This window comes from Sinocyclocheilus grahami, unplaced genomic scaffold (genome assembly GCF_001515645.1).
Source record: "Sinocyclocheilus grahami isolate Dianchi unplaced genomic scaffold, SAMN03320097.WGS_v1.1 scaffold118.1, whole genome shotgun sequence".
Lineage (NCBI taxonomy): Eukaryota > Metazoa > Chordata > Actinopteri > Cypriniformes > Cyprinidae > Sinocyclocheilus > Sinocyclocheilus grahami.
Window position 1 is genome coordinate 1,119,798 of NW_015505297.1, and position 21,435 is coordinate 1,141,232.

The 21,435-nt window shown below is 35.1% G+C and overlaps 1 protein-coding gene across 1 annotated transcript in view; it reads right to left on the reverse strand.

Moving 5' to 3' along the window:
- LOC107589664 (mirror-image polydactyly gene 1 protein-like) overlaps nt 1–21,435 on the reverse strand; it is a 67,202-nt gene that overhangs the window by 34,972 nt on the left and 10,795 nt on the right. Inside the window, exons 3-7 of the mRNA XM_016278166.1 lie at nt 11,146–11,230; nt 10,089–10,168; nt 6,123–6,336; nt 4,128–4,266; nt 2,305–2,410 (exon numbers count right to left, since the gene is read on the reverse strand). Of these exons, the coding sequence (XP_016133652.1) occupies nt 2,305–2,410; nt 4,128–4,266; nt 6,123–6,336; nt 10,089–10,168; nt 11,146–11,230 (624 nt within the window). The remainder of the gene's footprint in view (nt 1–2,304; nt 2,411–4,127; nt 4,267–6,122; nt 6,337–10,088; nt 10,169–11,145; nt 11,231–21,435) is intronic.

The following is a 21,435-nucleotide window of genomic DNA, read 5'->3' on the forward strand; positions in this document are numbered from 1 at the left end:
TATTTATTCTGGTATTGCACTCCAGTGCTCCAGCTGCACAATAACAAGGCTAAGCTCCTCGGGAAAGAGGTTATTGCAGTTGAAACACTATGGCATAAGTATTAATAACTCTAAGTGAGCCTTATTTTGAGAAGACAGTTTCCCCTGGGGAGGTGTGTGTGTGTGTGTGTGTGTGTGTGTGTATCCGTGAGTGTGTGTGTGCACGACCGCCCAGAGCAATAAAAACAGCAGCAACACCCTGAAGTCAGCATTCCGGAGACTTGGAGACATTTTATTTATGAAATTTCAGCATGGAAACACTCTGGTTTATCAACATTGTACGGGAACAGCAAGCAATTACACCAGGCTCATGAATACCAGAAACCATCAGAAAAATATCCTCATATAGGAGGACAAACATGACTGTGTTTGACCTACAGGCCTCAGAAGGTCCATGGGCATGCTGACGTACGCATTTCCAAAACAATATTGGAAATTAAGTCCCCTAGTGAATGAATGAACTAATGAACGAAACAAACAAGCAAATTAACAAACAAATGATGAATGGGTCCAAGGGCATACTGACGAGTCTCCAAGAATCTCCAAGCAATACTTGAGACAAAGGCTGCTATCAAATATATATTACTAAATGAATGAATGAATAAATCAACAAACACACAACCAAATAACGATTGAATGAATAAATTAATGAATAAATAGGCCTATGGCAAAGCAATATTGACTGCTAGCAAACATAAATGACTGAACGAAAGAACAAACTAACACAAAAGAATAATGAATAAATAAATAAACAAATAAATAAATGAACAAACTAACAAGTAAAAACAAGCAAAAAATGAACCATGAGCCAATTTCCAAAGCATAATTATATACAAAAACACAAGCAAATATAAATTACTGACTGACCAGACAAACAAACAAAAAGAAATGAATAAATGAATTTGAACAATTGAACAAATAATATCAATAAAATGACAAATTAAATAATGGAAGTATCCATGAGTCCAATGCATTATTACACACAAAGGCCGCTAGCAAATATTAATGACTGAACAAACAAACAAACAAATGAACAACTGAATGAATGAATGCAAAGAACTGAACCAATAAATAAATAAACGTATGAACCAACAAGCTAAATTATCTATGAACCAATTTCTAAAACCTTATAACACACAAAGCAAATATAAATGACTGACTGACTGAGCGAAAAAATGAAAAAATGGACAATCAAGCATGAATGAATGAATGAATAGCAAATGAAATAATGAACTAACAAATTAAATGATCCATGATCCAATTTGCAAAGCATTATTACAGTCCAAGGCCACACCAAGAAATAAAGGAATTCATTTATTAAAATGGACAAAGGACACATGAATGAACAAAATAACAGACAAACAAACAAACAAAGAAGGTATAAAGAAATGCTTGAATGAAAACAAAATAAACAAACAAGCAGACTCCAGCTAAGAAAGTTTTGATCAAACATGCACTGATTTTAATTCACGCACCCGACCTGATCTGCACCAAACTCAAAAATCAAGCAGACAGTTTGGTGAAAACCACAGGATTTTGGCATTACCAAACGGTCCTTGGCACCATCTCTAATCCCACCGAAAGCAGCACAGTTATCCATCACTCGCATCAATTCTTTCCTGCATGTTACGATAAACAGTCATTCCCACACTAAGCCACTACAAAGTTCACAAAGCAAATCATTATTGCTGGAATTTGCTGATTAAACATCTCCAACCTGAACCATACAAATCCTATTGAAATGAGGGCGGTGAATACATGCATTATCATTGCCTTATTAAATGAACAATTTGGCTACCTAATTGTGTGTCATATATATCATGTGTCACATGTTTCCGTTTAATTAACAAACTCTGAGGTGGCGCTTTTTAGCTAGTTAAGATCAAATGAAAAGTGAATATTGGCTAAATTTAAATATTTGTTCAGCAAAGGTGAGAAGCGTGTAGATTTCATTGACAAAATAATCAGTTACAGAGAGGAATGATCACTTCTGATGAAGGCGCTTTATGTTAGACATACTGGTTTATGTTTACAAATGTCAAAGTGTGCTTTTCTCGGGTTCTGCTGACATGTACTAACTAATTAATTAAAAGTGTTTATTCTTCAGCTGTGTTGGAAGGTCAGACGTTTCCATTTAGAGATCTATGCAACGTCACACCTCACATTAAACACATAAAAAAGCTAAATGCTGCCATATTAAATGAGTCTACTTAATCTTGATTCTTTCCAACCATTTATATTTATTTCTTCACCCATGTGTCCTACCTGCTGCTCTCTCACTGGCACACGCCTCCTGCTCAGCCTCCTGTAGCTGAGAGTCCAGCAGCTTGGTTTCCAACTCTTTCTCCTTCAGCGCCAACCTGTCCTGGAGCTGCAAACACACAAGACATAAGTATACGTTTATAACAGAGTTCATGAGGTCGACAAAATAAAGAAATAAACAACATACCTGCTTGGTAGATAAACAGTAATTTTTGTTTAGTTTGTGTCACTTCCACATTCTACCAAAAACTGTAAATTAATAATAAAATTGTATGAAACTGCAGAACATTTCAGGTCATAAAATTCAACCAAAATGCTTACCAAGGCTGCATTTGGTCAAAAATACAGTAAAACGGTAATACTGTAAAATGTTATTATAATTGTACAATGTAATTTATTCCTGTGATGCCAAGCTGAATTTTCAGCATCATTACTCCAGTCTTTAGTGTCAAATTATCCTTCAGAAATCACCACTCAAGAAGCATTTCTTAATATTATCAATGTTAAAAAACAGTTGTGCTGCTTAATATTTTTGAGGGAACTGACATTTTTTTTCAAGATTCTTCAATTAATAGAAAGTTCAAAAGAACAGAACTATTTGAAATATAATTTTATAGCAATGTTTTATTGTCACTTTTGATCAATTTTATGTGTCCTTGCTGATTAAAATTATTAATTTCTTAAAAAAAATAAATAAATAAAAACTCACCCCAAGTAAAATTTTAAATAGGTTTAATTTTCTTTATGCAGAAAATAATGTTTTTAAGTGAATTATGACCTGAATTCATACTGTATATGGGCATCTGTTGGCCACACTTTCAATGAAAACTCATATCAGCCAACCACAACTTTATAACCACTGCATCAAGCTTTTGTATTCGCACTACTACATCATATGATTCAGGACTTATAAAAAAAAAAGAGGAACTGTCAAGTACTGCACTACCCACAATCGCAGAACTCACTGTTACCATGGAAACAGAAATTGTTGCAATCAGCACAGCATTGAGTTTTTTCAACCCAATGCCGACTAGCTTGGCAACACTTGCTAACAAAAGCTAGCTACCTACCTAAAGTTAGTTAGTTAATATGGAATGCATGGTTAGAGTATAAAGGACACTAGTGCCATTAGATAACAAAAAGACTGATTGAGTGTGAACAGCAAAAGTATGTCAATGTTTGCTAACTTAAGCAGAGCTGCTAGGAAAGACACATATGAAATAATTTTAGCAAAATGAGTTGTATCTGTGTTCATGTAGTGAAAATGAAACAAACTAATGGCACGTTCCTGTCTGACCTGGAATTTCAAATCTATAAGTCTATGTGGCTGTTGTAACTTTTTAGGTTAAATGAATGCAGCAAAACAACAACTGAAATATGTTGAAACTTTCAGAGTGTTGAAAACCTTTCATGAAGCACAAGATTAACAACCTAAATATCAAAAAGAAAGCTAGTCTAGTCTCTAATTGGATGAGCGGATTACAAAACAAATCAATCAACGAGTAAAAATGTAGACCGTGGTGAAGGACTAATAAACATAAATAAAATTTTCGACAGGAATGAAAAAAAGGATGTGAGGGATAGAAGTACCACGCGTTCAATGGATTGTACTGTTGTTTAACAACATACTGATTGTTCAACTAGCAAAACATCTTTCTGAAAAAATTTTCACTAGACAAAAACTCCATAAAACAGTTTTGAAAGTTGTGAGTTGTGAAAATTACATGAACCAGTACAAGACTGTAAGTCTATCCCTCACGGCCTCGTTTTAAGTTCGTGTTAAGATCGGGAACAGAATGACTGACTTCATAAACATGTGAATTCACCTTCTTATTGAGGTCTCTAAGGGAATCCAGCTCCTTCAGGAGAAAAGCAATGTTTTTCTCTCTATCCAGAACTGGGACTTGCTTTTTGGAGTCGCTGATAACTTTGGAATTAACCTGGTCCTCATGAGCATGAGCATGCCTTCAGAAAAGACAAAAGTTCATTAGAAATACTTATATTAAACTCCCAAACGGGCAACAAAAACTGAATCATTCACATTCTGACATGCAATTATCAAATACACAAGGGATGCGGTCTCCCACTTTCAAGAATATTACTGTGACTTATTTACTTTGAGATATTAGTCAAATCATACAGTTGACCTTTAAGGTAATATTAAAGTATTACTGCACTGTATTGCACAGTAAATTACTTCCCTCTTGTAGCCTCTTCAATTTGATTCAGTTCTTATTAAGGAGGCAAAGAAAATGCATTGGAATCTTTATTTATAGATTCACGCTGCGATATAATTAAAATCATCTTACAATGGACAACCATGCTAAAAGTGAATATTACTGCTATATTCATATTCTATAAAGGCCTTCTCGATAGTACTCATGACAGATGAAACTAAACAACTGTTGCATATGTTTGCAATGGCACACTATCTACTATTTTTTAAAGAAATTAGTAGTATGCAATATGAATACTTTGCACAGTATGCAAATTTTAGTACACACAGAAGAATTGGATGACCTACTACATTTGTGTGGTATAACATTATATACACCATTATAACATATATATTATAATAAATACACCATTTATTTGTTATAATTATTTATTATTAGAATTATATTACATATATATTATATTACATATTACTACAACGGTCCGGTCCTGCACATTTGCTTTATAAAACATTAGAAAGATTAGACCCTTCCTATCAGAGCAGGCCACACAACTCCTTGTCCAAGCTCTTGTTCCCTCCAGACTGGACTATTGTAATACTCTCTTACGGGCCTTCCTGCATGTACTATCAAGCCTCTGCAACTGATCCAGAACGCAGCAGCGAGAGTTGTCTTCAACGAGCCGAAGAAAGCCAACGTCACACCTCTCCTTTATCAGTTTGTACTGGCTGCCAATAGCCGCTTGCATCAAATTCAAGGTACTGATGCCTACAAGACAACTACTGGCTCTTCTCCAATATACTTAAACTCACTAGTTCAGACTAATGCGCCCTCCAGAAGCTTGTGTTCTGCAAGTGAATGACGCCTCGTGGTGCCATCCCAAATAGGCACAAAACCACTCTCACGGACCTTTTCTTAGACTGTTCCCAGCTGGTGGAACGACTCAATTTCAGCAGTGGAGTCTTTAGCCATTTTCAAAAAACGTCTAAAGACACATCTTTTTCATCCGTATCTGACCAATTAATACTAGCACTTACCTATTCCATTCATTTTTTCTCTTTTAAAATCCTTGCTATGTGTACTGTGCTAGACTAACTGAGACTTGTCACATCACTTGTAATCTGTTGCTCTCTTGTTGGTCTGATTGCTTCTATAGTTATCCTCATTTGTAAGTCGCTTTGGATAAAAGCATCTGCTAAATCATTAAATGTAAATGTATTAAAGCAGTGAGATTACATGACAACAACAAAGCATTATCGTTGTTTATCATTACATACTGATTTACATTTAATGTTTTTTTATTTTCATTTAACACATTTTACATTAATGTACAAAAAAAACATATAGTGACATACACACACAACAAGGAGTATAGCATGCAGTATACTACATATATTGCACAGTATACAGTATGTAGTATGGTAGTATTCCATTTTGAACATAGGGTAATTGTTTCTAGTCAACAGGAAAACTAAAACGAACTAAAGAAAACACTATCAAGAAACATAAAAGTAAAAACACAAAGGCTGATGCTAAAAAAGCTGCAAACTAAAATTAGAATACATTTTTCAGCCCTAATAATTATTGGACTGTTATTACTCAGTGTAAATGAGTGTGTCCGTGTGTGAGTCTCTCTGTTCTCCTGACCTGAGTACGGCAGACCCTGCCCTGCTGACGTGAGGTGTGTGGACCGGACTGCTGGCTGTCTCGTTAATATCCTGCTCCTGCTGTGCCGCAGGTCTCTGTGGAGACCGTCTCTCCTCCTCCATGATTCTCACTTCAGCTGTAACTGGGCCTGGCACGGGTGGGGGTGGTGGGAGTCTGAGCGTCAAACTTTCTCTGGGCTTGGGAATCTTAGAAGCTGCACGAAAAAAAAACAGAGTAAGAGTAAGCAAGAGCCACAATAACATAGAAAGGGCAATACTTATTTCTTACACTTCATTGCTTCACTTTTATAGTAACCACCAGGTGCGATCATGTTCCAAAACATTTTTAAAAAGTCAATAAAGTTCTCCATATGGCTATTACACTAAGTTGGCTTGCAATGACTATTGATTTGGCCCGACATGCAATATCACAGGAGGGTGGGAAAATGTCACACACATCTTCATTTCTAAGTGATCTTTTTGTTTTATTTTTTGCATTGAAATATAGAGAATATTAATATAATGCAACATTTATTTTAAGTTTTTGTCCTTCGTTGTAAACAGGTTGGGCACCTCTGATTATTACCATTATAATACCATGGCTTTGTGAGAAGAACAGAGTGAAATTTAAGTCTCATTCACTGGAAATCTTCTTCACCACTACAATGGCTCTCAAATCTCATTTATGCGATTGAAATATCCTCATATTCAAATTTGGCACAATTTGATTGGCTATGAGACACGTGAGAACAAATGACATTTGGGATTATTTACTTCAAATCTGGTGTCATATATTTTGACCTTGCCATATTTGACACGAACATGAGTTAATTCTGAGAACTGCACTGCAGTTAAAAAAAGATTATCATTGAAAAACGACTTAAACTTCAGCCTTTTACTCACACAAATGACTTGATATTAAGCTTTTAGTCATTTTTGGATCACTACTGACATTCATTATAAGGAAAAGCGCATAAAAAAAAAGAAAGAAAATCATACAGAATTAATTTTTGTGTGAACAAATACATCCAAATTTAGATTATTTTATCTTCTACAATTACAAGCTAGTAAAAAATAATTACCGTTTTCAAACAGGTTTTCCAAACATTCCCCTATCTGTTATCAATCGCCCATGCAGACAATCCCACCCCAAACTAATGCTATTGGTTGAGTCAACGTTGGAATGCTCAAACAAATGGAGCATGTTTCAAAAGCGCCACACTGTTTAGATTATTCAGTGGAACCAATCTAAAGCTGACTGCATATTCAATAAAAAGTATTTTAGCATCCAGAAAAAGCTTTAGGAGCTAAATGAAAAGGAAAACCCACAAGATGTTGCAACCATAACATATAAGACTTCCATTCTTCTGCTGTGAGATTACAGTCTGACCGTTTGAAAGGCAGCTCTGTTGGTTGGTTTGCATCAGCTTTCTGAAAAGGAAACTAGGTCTGGCCGTCTTTCACGAGGGAATGTGACGATCCGTGCCGAGTGACTGGCAGGAGGGGGAAAACAAGGTCTTCTGTCAATGTTTCTGTAGCGCTCAGGGCCAGAGATACAGGCGGAGAGGCAAACACAGAGGCCTGTCTCTCTGGCAGCCTTTCTGAAAACATGCTTTTCTCTTTAGGGAAAGCTGGATGCAACCCGGATCGTTTGTGATAAAAACCAAAGAGCGACGGCCCCTAAATCAGAGACATATTAAACAAGTGCAAATTTGTGATGACAAAACTGGTCAAGATAGAGACTTGAAAGATACAACAAATGTTGAAATTGTGAGAAGCAGAGGGTGTATAAACTACTTTTAAAGGTAAAGTGCGTAATTTCTAGGTAAAAACAATGTCTTTTAAACAGGTTTCCTGAATTTGTCTGCCATTGGTCAGCCAAACAGATACTCCCTCCCCCAAATTCACACCATTGGTTGAGTGTTGCTGGGTGGGGCTGGTCGGGATGCTCAACAAACAGAGCAATGTTTTGATAACGCCACAAAGCCACAATGTTTGCACATTTCAGTGGAATCAACCTACAAATGGTTTCCTTACAGCAGGAAAGAAAAATGACACGCTTCAGCTTTTACATCTACAAGCAAATTAAACAGATAGTAGCACTAAGTGAAAGCACAAGGTCAAGTGCTACACAAAAAAGCCGCCTGGCCGTCCTGCGATTATAAAATATACATAAATCAGTTCAACGTCAGTGCAATTCAAATTGAGCAAAACTCAAGCAACAGAGCGCTTAAATCAAAAGCATCAAAAAAGGGGGAATCATTCGGTGTTAATAAATGAGTTGTGATGCTCGAGTCTTGCGACCACGATGTCCAAAAAGCTCCAGCTTAGCCGCCACAATTATTTAGCGAAAGGTCAGGTTTTGAAGTCGAGATCAGGGAGGTCTGCCTCATGGCTTTGTTGCTAGGGCTCTGCTCTCAGGATTGCTGGAGACAGTTATTAGTATTCCCCGTAAGACTCACCCGTGCAAACACGAAATTCAAACCATGAATAATAACGCCAAACACACTTATAGAAGCTCTTTGTCACACTGCAAATATGCGACTTTTGGATACATTGTTCCCTAACCTGGGTTACTTCTTTAATTTTATCTCCCTCTTCGGGTGTCTCTCACAAAGGTAACTGCCCCTGAGAATGTGTGTTTAAAGCGCCATTTCCCTCACAAATGGGGTGAGCAGGGCTTTTAATTTAAGCGTGCAAAGTAAAGGCCCATTTCTTATGGGAACCAAGTATGAAAGGATCAACATTAAAAGCAAATTCAGAACTGAAGTATTGGCTCCCTTTCAAAAGATGAGTGTGAATTTGAATTGAATTGACCACAAACCATATTATACTGAATTTGAATTTGAATTAGAATGGAAAAAGAATTTAATTTGAAGAAACTGAATACAGTTATACAAGAAATGACCTACATTTGTCCACAACAACAAAATGGGCAAGAATGGATAACTTGGATGTTCAGTTTGAGGTTTTAATTTGACACACTTTTTGATTTTAAGACTTTTAATCAAGCATTTTGAGTAATTAAGTATTTTTCAACAGTGGTCTATAAAATAAAATGTAAAATATTAAATATAATAATAAATCATATGTATTAAATATCTAAATATTTTTTTTAATGCAACTAATATGAATTATTAAACAGAAAAAAAACTGAAATTCTAAAAATTTCTAAAATTTTGTGTTGTTTGAACCGTGTTCATTTAGAATTTCATTCCATTTTAATTCTACTTTCTTAAATGCAAATTTAAATTCTGCATCTTGTCTGCTGCCTCAATTCAAATTTAGCAATGTTCATAATTGCCATTTAAAAAGTATGTTTAAGTCAAATCTAAATGGTGCAAAAAATGATCAGACATGACCATTTCCTCCATTCACTCTACTAACGGTCTCGTGCCACCTTACTAATGTCTGTCACTAATAATCAAACACAGGCTGATTAACTGCCTGCAAAAAGATTGAAGTGTTTCACCAACAGCTCAAATGTATATTTGAGCAGTGAGGCAGAATAAATTTGCATATCAGGAGCGTCTGGTGAAGGGTTGGTAAATATTCTGTTTATCTCTCATTGTCATTCCAACCAGTCTATCTAAATAGTGGCTCTTCTACAGCGTTATGGCCTAGGTAAAGTTAATACGTAGCAGCCCAGCATTATGGAATAATGTAAACAAATGTTTATGTAGATAAATAAAAACATGTAAATAACTGTTAATATACTATATAGAGCATTTATACATCGGGAAGCCTGTAATACAAGCCTTTAGTCATAAAAACAGACACATTCTGGCAGAAATGCAGATGGAAATGGTTGTAGCACAAATAGTCAACAAATGAGGCAAGAAAAAAAGAGCCTTATAACTGTAAAATAACACAATTCACTTTTTAATAAGATATGTTTCTGCTATGATTTGTTGTGATTGGATTGCTATTATCATGGCCACAATAAAACTAATTTATAATTCATTACCTTGTACGAGTTTCTCCTCCAGGGCTTTTGATAAACTCTGACATTGGGATGTAGCGGAGGTAGTTTCAACTAAAGAGGATCTGAAAAAAATAATAAAAATAGATGTGAAATGTATAAATACGCAAAACAAAAATATAAAACCAACACTATTTTGTCCCCTTCGATATCTAACAGCAGTGCACTTTGTCTGACACACTCAGGTGAAGACAGGTACAGGATATTGACAAACTGTACATCAATGCCACTGCTTTGAAGGAGCTGCATGTTTTGTTTCAAAGCGCTGAGTAAAGCAAGGACATGAAGCAAATATCAAAGACCTTCAAGAGTTCTGACCCAAAGAGGACAGACTTTTTACAAGTCATATTCTTCTGCAAAACAAACACAACAATCAGTGTCAGACGTAAATAAAAATACTACTATATTTGCAATGTATATTGCTTTTAAACACTAAAAATGTAAAAATATAGCCAACATGTACTTTAAACGCATTGCAAACTGAGCTAATTTATAATTTCAGTATCTACAATGTGTACTTTCACTATACACAAATAAAAAACAAATTACAGGTGTATATTGCTTTAAAATGCTATAAATATAGAATTTACAAACAAAATTCATATTTCAATTGTTCAGTGATGTTAAGTTAAGTTGTAGTTCTCTACAAAAACAGAGCAATTCTACTGCAAAGTGTAAATCAATAAATTTGTCATAAATAATAACTTAAATACAAGTTTAAATCATAAAGTGAGCCAATTCAGTACTGAAATGCTTTCAAATAATTAACATAAAATCTTCCATTGCAAAATACATTTCACCTGCAACCAATTTACTTTTGCATCACACTAAGGATGAACAAACTAAACTAGCGGCTGATTTTTAAACATTGTAACACCGTTTTGGATTTAGAAAACACATCTCTGCAAAGATATCATTACAGCGCGCCTGCAATGTACACTGATAAACATTTCGCACATATTAAAAAATCGTCCTTAATTGTAACACGTGGAAGAAAGCCATTGACAAACAGTGTAAAATGAGCCGAAGAAGGCATCTTTACCCAAGTTGTGGTGTGGTCTCTGAACAATGGTGCTTTACTGGGGACGGCAGCCTTTGTTTCAGTTCTTCATTGACTTTAGGATTAGCTGGAAATATATAGAAGGGGTATGATTAATTTCACTGCGGAAAAAAATGCTTTTCATTCACAGGCTCTAGCTCACTCCTTTTCCATTAGCCTTAGAAAGGTTAGTATTAATTACAGCCTGTCAATATGATCTCGGGGTGCTTGGTGGAGAGCAATCTTTAATAACGTCTGGAGTAGAGGCAGCAAAACAAGACAGGCGGCTTTTAATTTGCTGTGTGAAATTATGCTTTAAGACTTTGTCTTTATCTCATCCACTGTGTACCAGTGCTTTACCTCACCGTTTACGGAGGACTAATGAACGCGGGCAATTAACAAAGCGTAATCCCACCATGCAATCGTTTTAATGCTTTTAGCTATCAGAAAAGTAAACAGCCATTTAATACAGCTCAAGCCATATCAGATCCTAGTCAGGAAGCGCCAATTAAAGCGTCATCTACTCAGGTGTAATTAAATAATGGTGGATAATTTAGTTCCGTGAACGGAAGCTAATTCATAAGCAAGCAACAAACAGACAGGAGGCAATTAGCAGGAACGCTGACATTCAGACGGCAGAGCCTGTTGATCGCTGGTGGTAGGAGCCGTGGTGGAGAGCTTCCCTCTAGTGGTGGAGCTTCTGAGACAAGAACTTCTTAACACAACACACACCGGGGTCTTACAAACGTAAACACTTACCATTTCAGTCCTGTCAACTGTAGGTGTATCTTCAAGAAAGGGTCGGACTGAAGCAGACAAACGCAGAATGTTTCCCTCGTGTTTCCTGGTTGGTTATTTTTTGGGAACCACTTTAGTTAGGAAAACCTTCATAAGTCACAAATGTCTTCTAAAAGGTTCCCACTTCTCACACCAGCAGGATTTTCAACAAAAATCTGAGACTGCACTCACAAAGTGCAATTTCTAGCCAAAGCAATATTTTAGAGCTTAAAAAACACTTTCCTTGACATTTCATATTGTATTAATTCATATTATAGCAAAAATGACCTAATATTTCCAGTTGGAATCCTGCATTTTTAAAAAAAAATTTTTATTAAGAGTGCAAAACATACGGTGAACACAAAACACAAAAACAGCAATAGAATCCCGCATCTTGGCTTAGAAAGCTCTTCTGGAATGAAAGATTTTGTTCTTCATGCATCTCTTAAACATTTTCAATTTTCTGTGCTGAACTGCTCATTATGTTTAACTAAAAGACCTTATGAAACCATTGGATTGACACATTTCGTTTTCTGTGTTGATGTACACCACCGTTCAATAGATTGGGGTCAGTAAGATTTGTTTTTGAAAGAAATTAATACTTTTATTTAGCAAGGATGCATTAAATTGATGAAAAGCACTGTAACTGTAAATACATTTATAGTGCTAAAAAACGATTCCTTTCAACTTTCTATTCATCAAAGAATTCTGAAAAACAAATGCATCACAGTTCCCACAAAAATAACTGTTAAGAAATCAAATCAGCATATTAGAATGATTTCTGAAGGATCACGTGACACTGAAAACTGCTGAAAATTCAACTTTGCCATCACAAGGAAAAAAATATAATTTAAAATCTATTCAAATAGAAAATGTTCTTTAATATATATATATATATATATTTTTTTTTTACAGTACTGTTTTTATATAAATGCAGCATTTATGAGCATAAGAATCTTTAAAAAAACAAATCTTTTGAATGGTAGTGGTCTACTTAAGAAGTGGCAAAACATATCAAAATGTATTTTTTAAATAATCAGCAGGTTTAAATTTTTAGTTTAAATCATATCAGTGAATTATGACTTGCTACATGCTATGTAGAAAGAATCTTGGACAAAACTGATCAAGATTGGACAAAAATTTGGATAGGCCCATTGTTTATTTAATTTTATTATGTTTATTTATTTATTAAGGTTAATTTGATCAACCTTTAGGAGCACACTACCAAAGCACATAAACGACCACAAAGTTAACAGACATTTTTAAAAGCCACACTCTTAAAAACAAAAGGTTCTTTATTGGCATCCATCCTTTTTATAGGAAAAATGTAAAAGATATTTAGATTATTAAAATGATCTTCACACTTAGAAGAAAATGGTTATTTTAAGAACTCTTCACTGAAAGGTTCTTTGAGGAACCCAAAATGGCCCTGCTATGGCACTGCTGTGAAACCCTTATTTTTAAGGGTGAAAAATTCAACTATTTTTAATTCCCAGCATCTTTAAAGATGGTATATGTAAATAAGAAAAACCACAGGACAAACAATGATCAGTTTCTTGGGAAAAGGGACCAAAGCTCATGAAAACGATATAGGGGAGGGCAGACAGCATGAGAGAAAGTTGGCAGAAGAGAGCTAAGAAGACATAAAAAGTGAGTGCTCTTGGGAGGTTGTGCGCGAGGCGGGTGGGGGGGACCCCTGGGGCAGATGCCAGTGGAACGTTATCCCCGCGCTGTAAGCCAGCACACACCGCTCACACGCTATTCAGCTCAGACGCAGTCAGGCGTGAACGGACAACTGGCTTTTTGTGCCAAACACCACAGGGCTCCATTAATCTCAGTGATAGACTCTGAGCGGGAGCTGGCCCCGCACACCGCACTTTCACAGAGAAAGAGAGGAGGACGAGTATGAAGAAAGACTTTAAAGATAGTAGGTACGGCTAAGACGCCTGGTAATCCGTTACCACTAACAAGAGAAAGCAGCTTTGGAAAAGACAGAAAGGGGGAAAAAAACAACACAAAGCATACAAACCTGACCTTTTGATGTTCACGTAATTTTCAGCGAGACACGTTAAACAGTTCCCAGAAAAGTGCGCTTTACCAAATAAATTTGGACCGATTCATTGATTGACACCGTTTCCTGAGAGAACCACCCCCAAGAAACTTAATGAAACTGATACTATCCAATAATCCGATATTGAAAAACAGGGAAGAGCTCGTTCTGGCTTAATGAAAGTTTGAATTGTGCTGAGTGGCAATAGGAGGCCTGTTTCATTGCGGCTCCTGTTCCAGATGGTGTATTAGCATCACATCTACATTTTCTGCATAATCTGCAGGAGTTTCATGATAGATTAATGAGCTATTAGCCTTGGTGCTTGCAGGGCAGTGACGAAAAACTACATTCACTCCAAAGCTTGCAGAGTGTAACATGCTACAATGAAGCCAATAACCAGTCATTGTGTATAAACAGTGGCTCTACGGCTAGTTGAGGAGCTGATTTAAATCAAATTAGAGTTTAATTGCATTTTATTCCTCTTAAGTAAATGCTCAAATGATTACATAAATCACAAACCTAATAGCTAAACAGTTAAAAGTACCAAAAGATAAGTTAACGGTCACTGATTGAATTAAAGTGTGTGATTTTTTTTTTAGTTAAAATACTATGTCTTATTCCAGCTTCATATCCAGAAATTGTAATATATTCACAAGTTGACTGCCCAAACATATATTAATATTGTGGCACACAGTAGAACTATCTCAACCAATGGTATGAGTTTGGGGCGGGACTATCTGTTTGACTGGCCAATGTAGACAGAGATATATATGTTCGGGAAACCTGTTTGAGAACAATTACATAAAAACATTATTTTTGCAATTTTATTTTGTGATGCTAGTGGTGAATAATTTCTTAAAAATTATATATGTATATCTATATAATATTAATATTCTCTATTATTTTTCTATACTGTGGTAATTACAATGTGAAAATGTGTCAATGAGAGCAATTTAAAAACGTATCTGTCAACTCTCTAGACATGTGAAAAAGATACAAAAGAGGAAGCTTTTCCTTCATCAATATTCATTCACGGGGATAAAACGTGAGTAAATAAAGAAACATTAACAGGTTAGTAGCCCACATCAAATGTAAAAGACAGCTCAAATCCTGCAAAACAGCATTTGCCACTTAAAGCCACTTTATCCTTCCTTCAAACTTTTCTCATTTCAATTTGTCCTTTGCTGTCACTCAGTGATCTTCATTTTCCTGTCTTGTAGACTTTAAGCTAATTGCCTCGGTGGGCTACTTATTATTCATGTACAATTATTGCAGTGTAATGTCTTTAAATCCTTTTAAATGACCATTCATGCATCGCATTCATTGAAAATGCCTTTGATGTCTGTCAAAGATGGAATTCTTCAAAAAGAAATGTCTAAGCCCAATTTCAATCGCTCGATGAGGGGGGTTTGGCGTTTCCCTCTAATATAAACTAAATTCCATTAATTTTTTAAGCTGCATTTAATGCATTTCCTCCGCAAAAAGTTTCCAGATTCTTCAGGCTGTCATTTGTATTCCAGCTGACTTTATGAATATTAATAACAGTGTTATCCTGATTAAACGGGCTTCATGTGAAATCCCCGTGAATCTACGAGCTCAGGATTCTCGTCTTACCGATTCTTTATGAATTTTGATACGGACATTAATGTGGAGAGAGTCTTAAAGCAGGTTTAATTGTACAGCATGCTTGTTCTGCAGAAGGAAAAAGGCAGACATGAATTGATTTGATATGGATAAACAGGCTCTTTTATATGGGGAGGTGCACACAAGCACCTGGGTGCACCCCGCTGTGTAATTTGATTGTCACGGGCTGTCACAAAGCTTTGAATGGTCTTGACTTTTCCTGGATCAAAAGATTTTATTGACTCGCTGACAGATATTAACAACAGAAACTGTTTTTGTCAATCAGTTACATGTGCTGTAGGCTGATTCCATCTCACTGGAGGGCTGGTATTTGTTTCCATTTTCCACCTGTTAATGCCGATTAATGAAAACTGTTTCTGACTCAAAAATAACTGCAACTGAATGAATGAGTGTGGAGACAAAACAACAATTTGATTTTAAAAACTTGCAAAAGTTAAAAGCATTCAAGCAAACTATATAATGTCAGAAATGCTTCTATTAGGCTTCTCTCATTTAATAAATAATAATAGAGTTATAAATAAATGCAAAAAAATTAATACTTATGTATTGAATTTAATTAATAAATGATTCAAATAATTTAATTAAATCATTAAAATTAATTTAATAATGTTTTACTAATAACTAAAATAATAAGTTATAACTTTTTTTGCATGAATCAACATAAAAATGTGACTAAAAATGGAATTGAAAAATGGACATGATTTTGACAAGGCCTTATTATTAGGCATGTTCCATTCAAGCTGGCATAAACTGTATTTTATGTCTTTGATTCTTTGTATGAAATTACATTTTGAATCCCTGCTTTTCGATGTGGTCTCTGACTTCTGAACCCTGCAGTATACAGCATAAAATTTTGATGATGATAATAAAAATACAAATTAACAGAATAAAAACACTTACTTTTTCTTAATGTTATTTAAGAAGAACTTTTATCTATTTACAGGGAGTCAGTCTCCTCAAATCAAGACTAGTTAAAAGCATTCAAGCAAACTATATAATGTCAGAAATGCTTCTATTAGGCTTCTCTCATTTAATAAATAATAATAGAGTTATAAATAAATGCAAAAAAATTAATACTTATGTATTGAATTTAATTAATAAATGATTCAAATAATTTAATTAAATCATTAAAATTAATTTAATAATGTTTTACTAATAACTAAAATAATAAGTTATAACTTTTTTTGCATGAATCAACATAAAAATGTGACTAAAAATGGAATTGAAAAATGGACATGATTTTGACAAGGCCTTATTATTAGGCATGTTCCATTCAAGCTGGCATAAACTGTATTTTATGTCTTTGATTCTTTGTATGAAATTGCATTTTGAATCCCTGCTTTTCGATGTGGTCTCTGACTTCTGAACCCTGCAGTATACAGCATAAAATTTTGATGAAGATAATAAAAATACAAATTAACAGAATAAAAACACTTACTTTTTCTTAATGTTATTTAAGAAGAACTTTTATCTATTTACAGGGAGTCAGTCTCCTCGAATCAAGACCGAGATACTATAAAAACTATTTATATTTCAGACAGTAAAAATATAAGTTAATGATTCTTCAAATGGATGCTGAGAACAAAGTGAGGCTATTTAACATCTGTGGCACAAATAAACTTCGGACCAACTTTGTACCCTGATTTCATATTTAGCTGAAATGCCAAAAGGAAAAAAAAAAAAGCATAAACAATTCTCAACTTGTGGAACTCCTAACTAAAAATATTGATTAGATCAACTAGATGATAGAACAATTCAGATGAAAGATAAAACTTGAGGGGGTTTAGAGCTTGTTGGATCTTCAGCAAGCAAACCCACTCAAATAAAATACATTAATATTTTGTCAAGCATTTGACAAAATGACCCTTGACCTCCAAACTCAATCACCCATTTAGACCCCATATTTTTGTATAAAGCTCTATGTTGTACTTCCACCATCAATAACCTCTTAGTTTAATTCCTAAATTGTGTCCCTTGACCACAAAACTTAAAACTGAAACACAAGTGTCAAGCGTCTTAAGTGTCAATTTTTCGAAATTGAGATTTATACACCATCTGAAAGCTGCAAAATAAGCTTTCCATTGATGTATGGTTTGTTAGGATAGGACAATATTTGGCCGAGACACAACTATTTGAAAATCTGGAATCTGAGGGTGCAAAAAAAATCTAAATATTGAGAAAATCACCTTTAAAGTTGTCCAAATGAAGTCCTTAGCAATGCATATTACTAATCAAAAATTAAGTTTTGATATATTTACGGTAGGAAATTTGCAAAATATCTTCATAGAACATGATCTTTACCTAATATCCTAATGATTTTTGGTATAAAAGAAAAATCAATATTGCTATTGCTTCAAATATACCCCAGTGACTTAAGACTGGTTTTCTGGTCCAGGGTCACAATTTAGAAATTGCTGACAAAATCAGGTTGTCACAGTTATTCACCAAAAATTAATTTTAAAAGGTCTGTATTTGTAAGCACTTAGACAAACAGCACATTTTATTTCAATTCTGCGATTCGATGTCAAGAGTGAATATTTCAGCGAACGGATAATTCATCTGCTGAATGTAACCTCAAAATTGGCTGTGTAAATATGGACTAAGCTGAGATTTGCATTGGCTAACATTTGGGAGGGAGAACAGAGTTATTTAAGGATGAGCTTAATGCAGTCGATATGCGAGCAAAGGAAGGTTTCGCTCATATTTCTAACACTGTTACACACTCGCAGTTCTGTACGAAAAGGCAACTGAATTCACGTTTTAATCAACATCTGATGTCTGACTTGTCTGACTGATGCATTTCATTTCCTGCAGAGGCGTTCTAGGAAGTGCCATGATAAAAATAATCATTTTATTTGTCATCGCCCTTGCTCATGCACCGATCAATACAAAATACTTCAACTGCATTCCTTTCCACATACGAGTTTAAAAGCATTTGAACTCACGCACAGAGAAACATAAAGAAAACAAAGCCTTATTGTGGCAAGAAAGATTGTGAAACTAGTGCAAGGTGGCGTCACCAGCCGTAAGACTTTTATTATTCATCGAAGAGACGCCAAACAGGAGAGGTGGGGCTCAGGGAAGGAGTCAACTCAAGGTCAGCTGTCTTATGAAAGACATTCCGGCCAAGTGTTTCGCCTTCTCGACTCCGTGTCGCTTCTATCGAAAGCTGTGCAAGTTTCAACTCATTATCGATGTACAGTTATTCTCTAATAAAAATAAACCGATGGGACTGCTTGTCTTTGTACATTTGTTACTGTTGAATAAGATTGCTTTAATAATAAGATTGGCTAAATAAATACATGTAAAAAAAAATGCATTCACATATATATTCAGTTTTTTTTGTATGTTTTGCACATTAAGCAAACAAAATATCTAATATTGGCCATACCTTTGTACATTTGTTATGGTCTCCTTAATAAATAAGGTTGCTTTGAATAATAGCATTGGCTAAATAAATATATGTAATAACCTGCTATATATTCGGGGGGGGGGGTTGTATTATTTGCACATTATGCAACGCAATATCTATATATCAGCCATACTTTATGGTCAGAAGTTATTGTTAAACAGTTATATGTTTTCATATTTATTGACTTTTTTTTTTTAACTCAAAATGATGTTGAAGTACATCATGGCCTCTGGAGACAGACAGTATTTCATTAGTTCACCCAAAACGAAAATTCTGTCATCATTTACTTCAAGCTTTTCCAAACCTGTACGAGTTTCTTTCTTCTGTTGAACATAAAAGAAGATATTTTGAAGAATGTGGGTAATCAAACAGGTGCTGGTTCCCATTAACTTCCATAGTATGAAAAGAAAAATATGATGGAAGTCAATAAAGACCAGCAACTGTTTGATTACATTCTTCAAAATATTTTCTTTTATGTTCAGGAAAAAAAAAGGTTTTAGAACAACTTAAGGGTGAGTAAATGCTGACAGAATTATCATTTGTGGGCTAATTATCTTTAATTAATTATTATTAATGAACTGTTTAATAAATTATGTAATATGAGCTAGTGATACTGTATATCGGATAAATAGGACAATATTTGTCTTCTTTTATGTTATCATATTGGCAGATCAATCATATCTGCTTGGCTGATAGATATACTAACAGAAATGTAGTCATTGGCCACTAAAAAAATCAATTTAGGCTATTAATAGACAGAGTAAAATCTCCATAGATTATTTGCAGGAGATCTCATATTAATTCTTCATGGGTTAACAGTAGGGGAAAAAGCTGTAGCAACTTGCCGTTTAGGTGGAAACTACATTTGCCATTGTCATTTTTGTGTAAAGAGAAGACGAATGGCAATAAACCAGTTTGATCCTTCTAATGACAACACAAATATTCCCATAGATTCCCTTAACATCCATCAATTGAAAAACTTTCATATAACGTCAAATTTTAACCCTGCTTTTTCAAAGTAACACTGAAAGGGCTACAAAAACCAGCGTGATTGCTGTGCATGTCACCTCGGCGCCCAGCGCTAAAACACACACATAGCTAGTGGTGCGAGGATCCTCAACAAACACATCTTCCTTTGTTCAGGAAATCCTTTCTCCAACACGAACTGCAAAGCTGAACTTTGGGCAATGCAGAAGCATCAAATCCAAACACAGCTTTTCTCTTTTTTTCACCCTTAAGGATGAGTGATGCTCGCGGTTTCGACCTGTCCTTCAAACAAACCGGCTTTAAACAGCAGGACTCTGAAGTGAGAAAACACTCCAGGACATTCCAGGGTTCTTTTCCAACTGGAGAACATTGGGGAACAAACAAAGTTGGTATAAATGTGTGATATTCGGATATGGCAGGCACTTGGGCGATGTCGGTGCCACTGTGGGACACATGCGGAGAGGCTCGTGGGAGGTATTGTGTGTTCAGGGATGTACATCATTGCAAATATTTACAGAGCAGCTGATGTACAATAGAGGAATCACATGACTGTCTCTTCTCGAATACATGCTCACGTACATGTGTTTAGATCAAATCTATGCCAATGATGCTCTTCTCTAAAGAATGAACAAGTTATTAAGAACTTAGCACAAGAGGACTATGCTGCACTAACCCACGGTTAGGCCCAAATGAACTCTGTATTTCTGACATTTTCTGAGCTGACTGTGAAGGAAATTTACTCAGAGCTTTATCCACTTAAGGCCCGTTCACACCTAGGGTGATAACTATAATGTCAATGATAAAGATATATTTTTTAAAAATCGTTCTAAATTTAAAAGAATATCAAGTCCACACCACAACTACAACGATAACGACAGAGGAACGATATCACTACTATCACGTTCAAAATTATTTTTCTAGCTGATGAATGCTAAAAACAATGACAGCCAATCAGAATCCATCCTGCTTCAATGAGCTCAAGTATTTAAAGCAGCAGACGACATAATTGCAGCCCGCGTGGTGTGGATGCTGCTAATACATGTATCATCAGTGAGAATAATGTGAATTACCAACCAAAATCCCCTCCAATTCTCATTACGGTCATGCAAACTAAAAATAATGAGCAATTTGTATCTCGAACAAAAACAGTTGCTATGCTGCTTGATACTGAAAACTGGTATTTGTAATCATATTATTTAAAAAAAATTTTGTAATAATAAACACATTGGCTTGTAGTGTAAATACCGTTTATTGCATTTGTATTTCTTGTAGCTATTTACCTATAGTGGCTAATGAATCAACCTTGCATATTCAAAGAAAATAGCATTGCTAAACAAGGTGGATACAGGAACAACGTCATTTTTCTCAAAAAAGTCAAGTTTCTTAATCCTCTGTTCCCGCTCTCTTAATAAATTCTCCAACT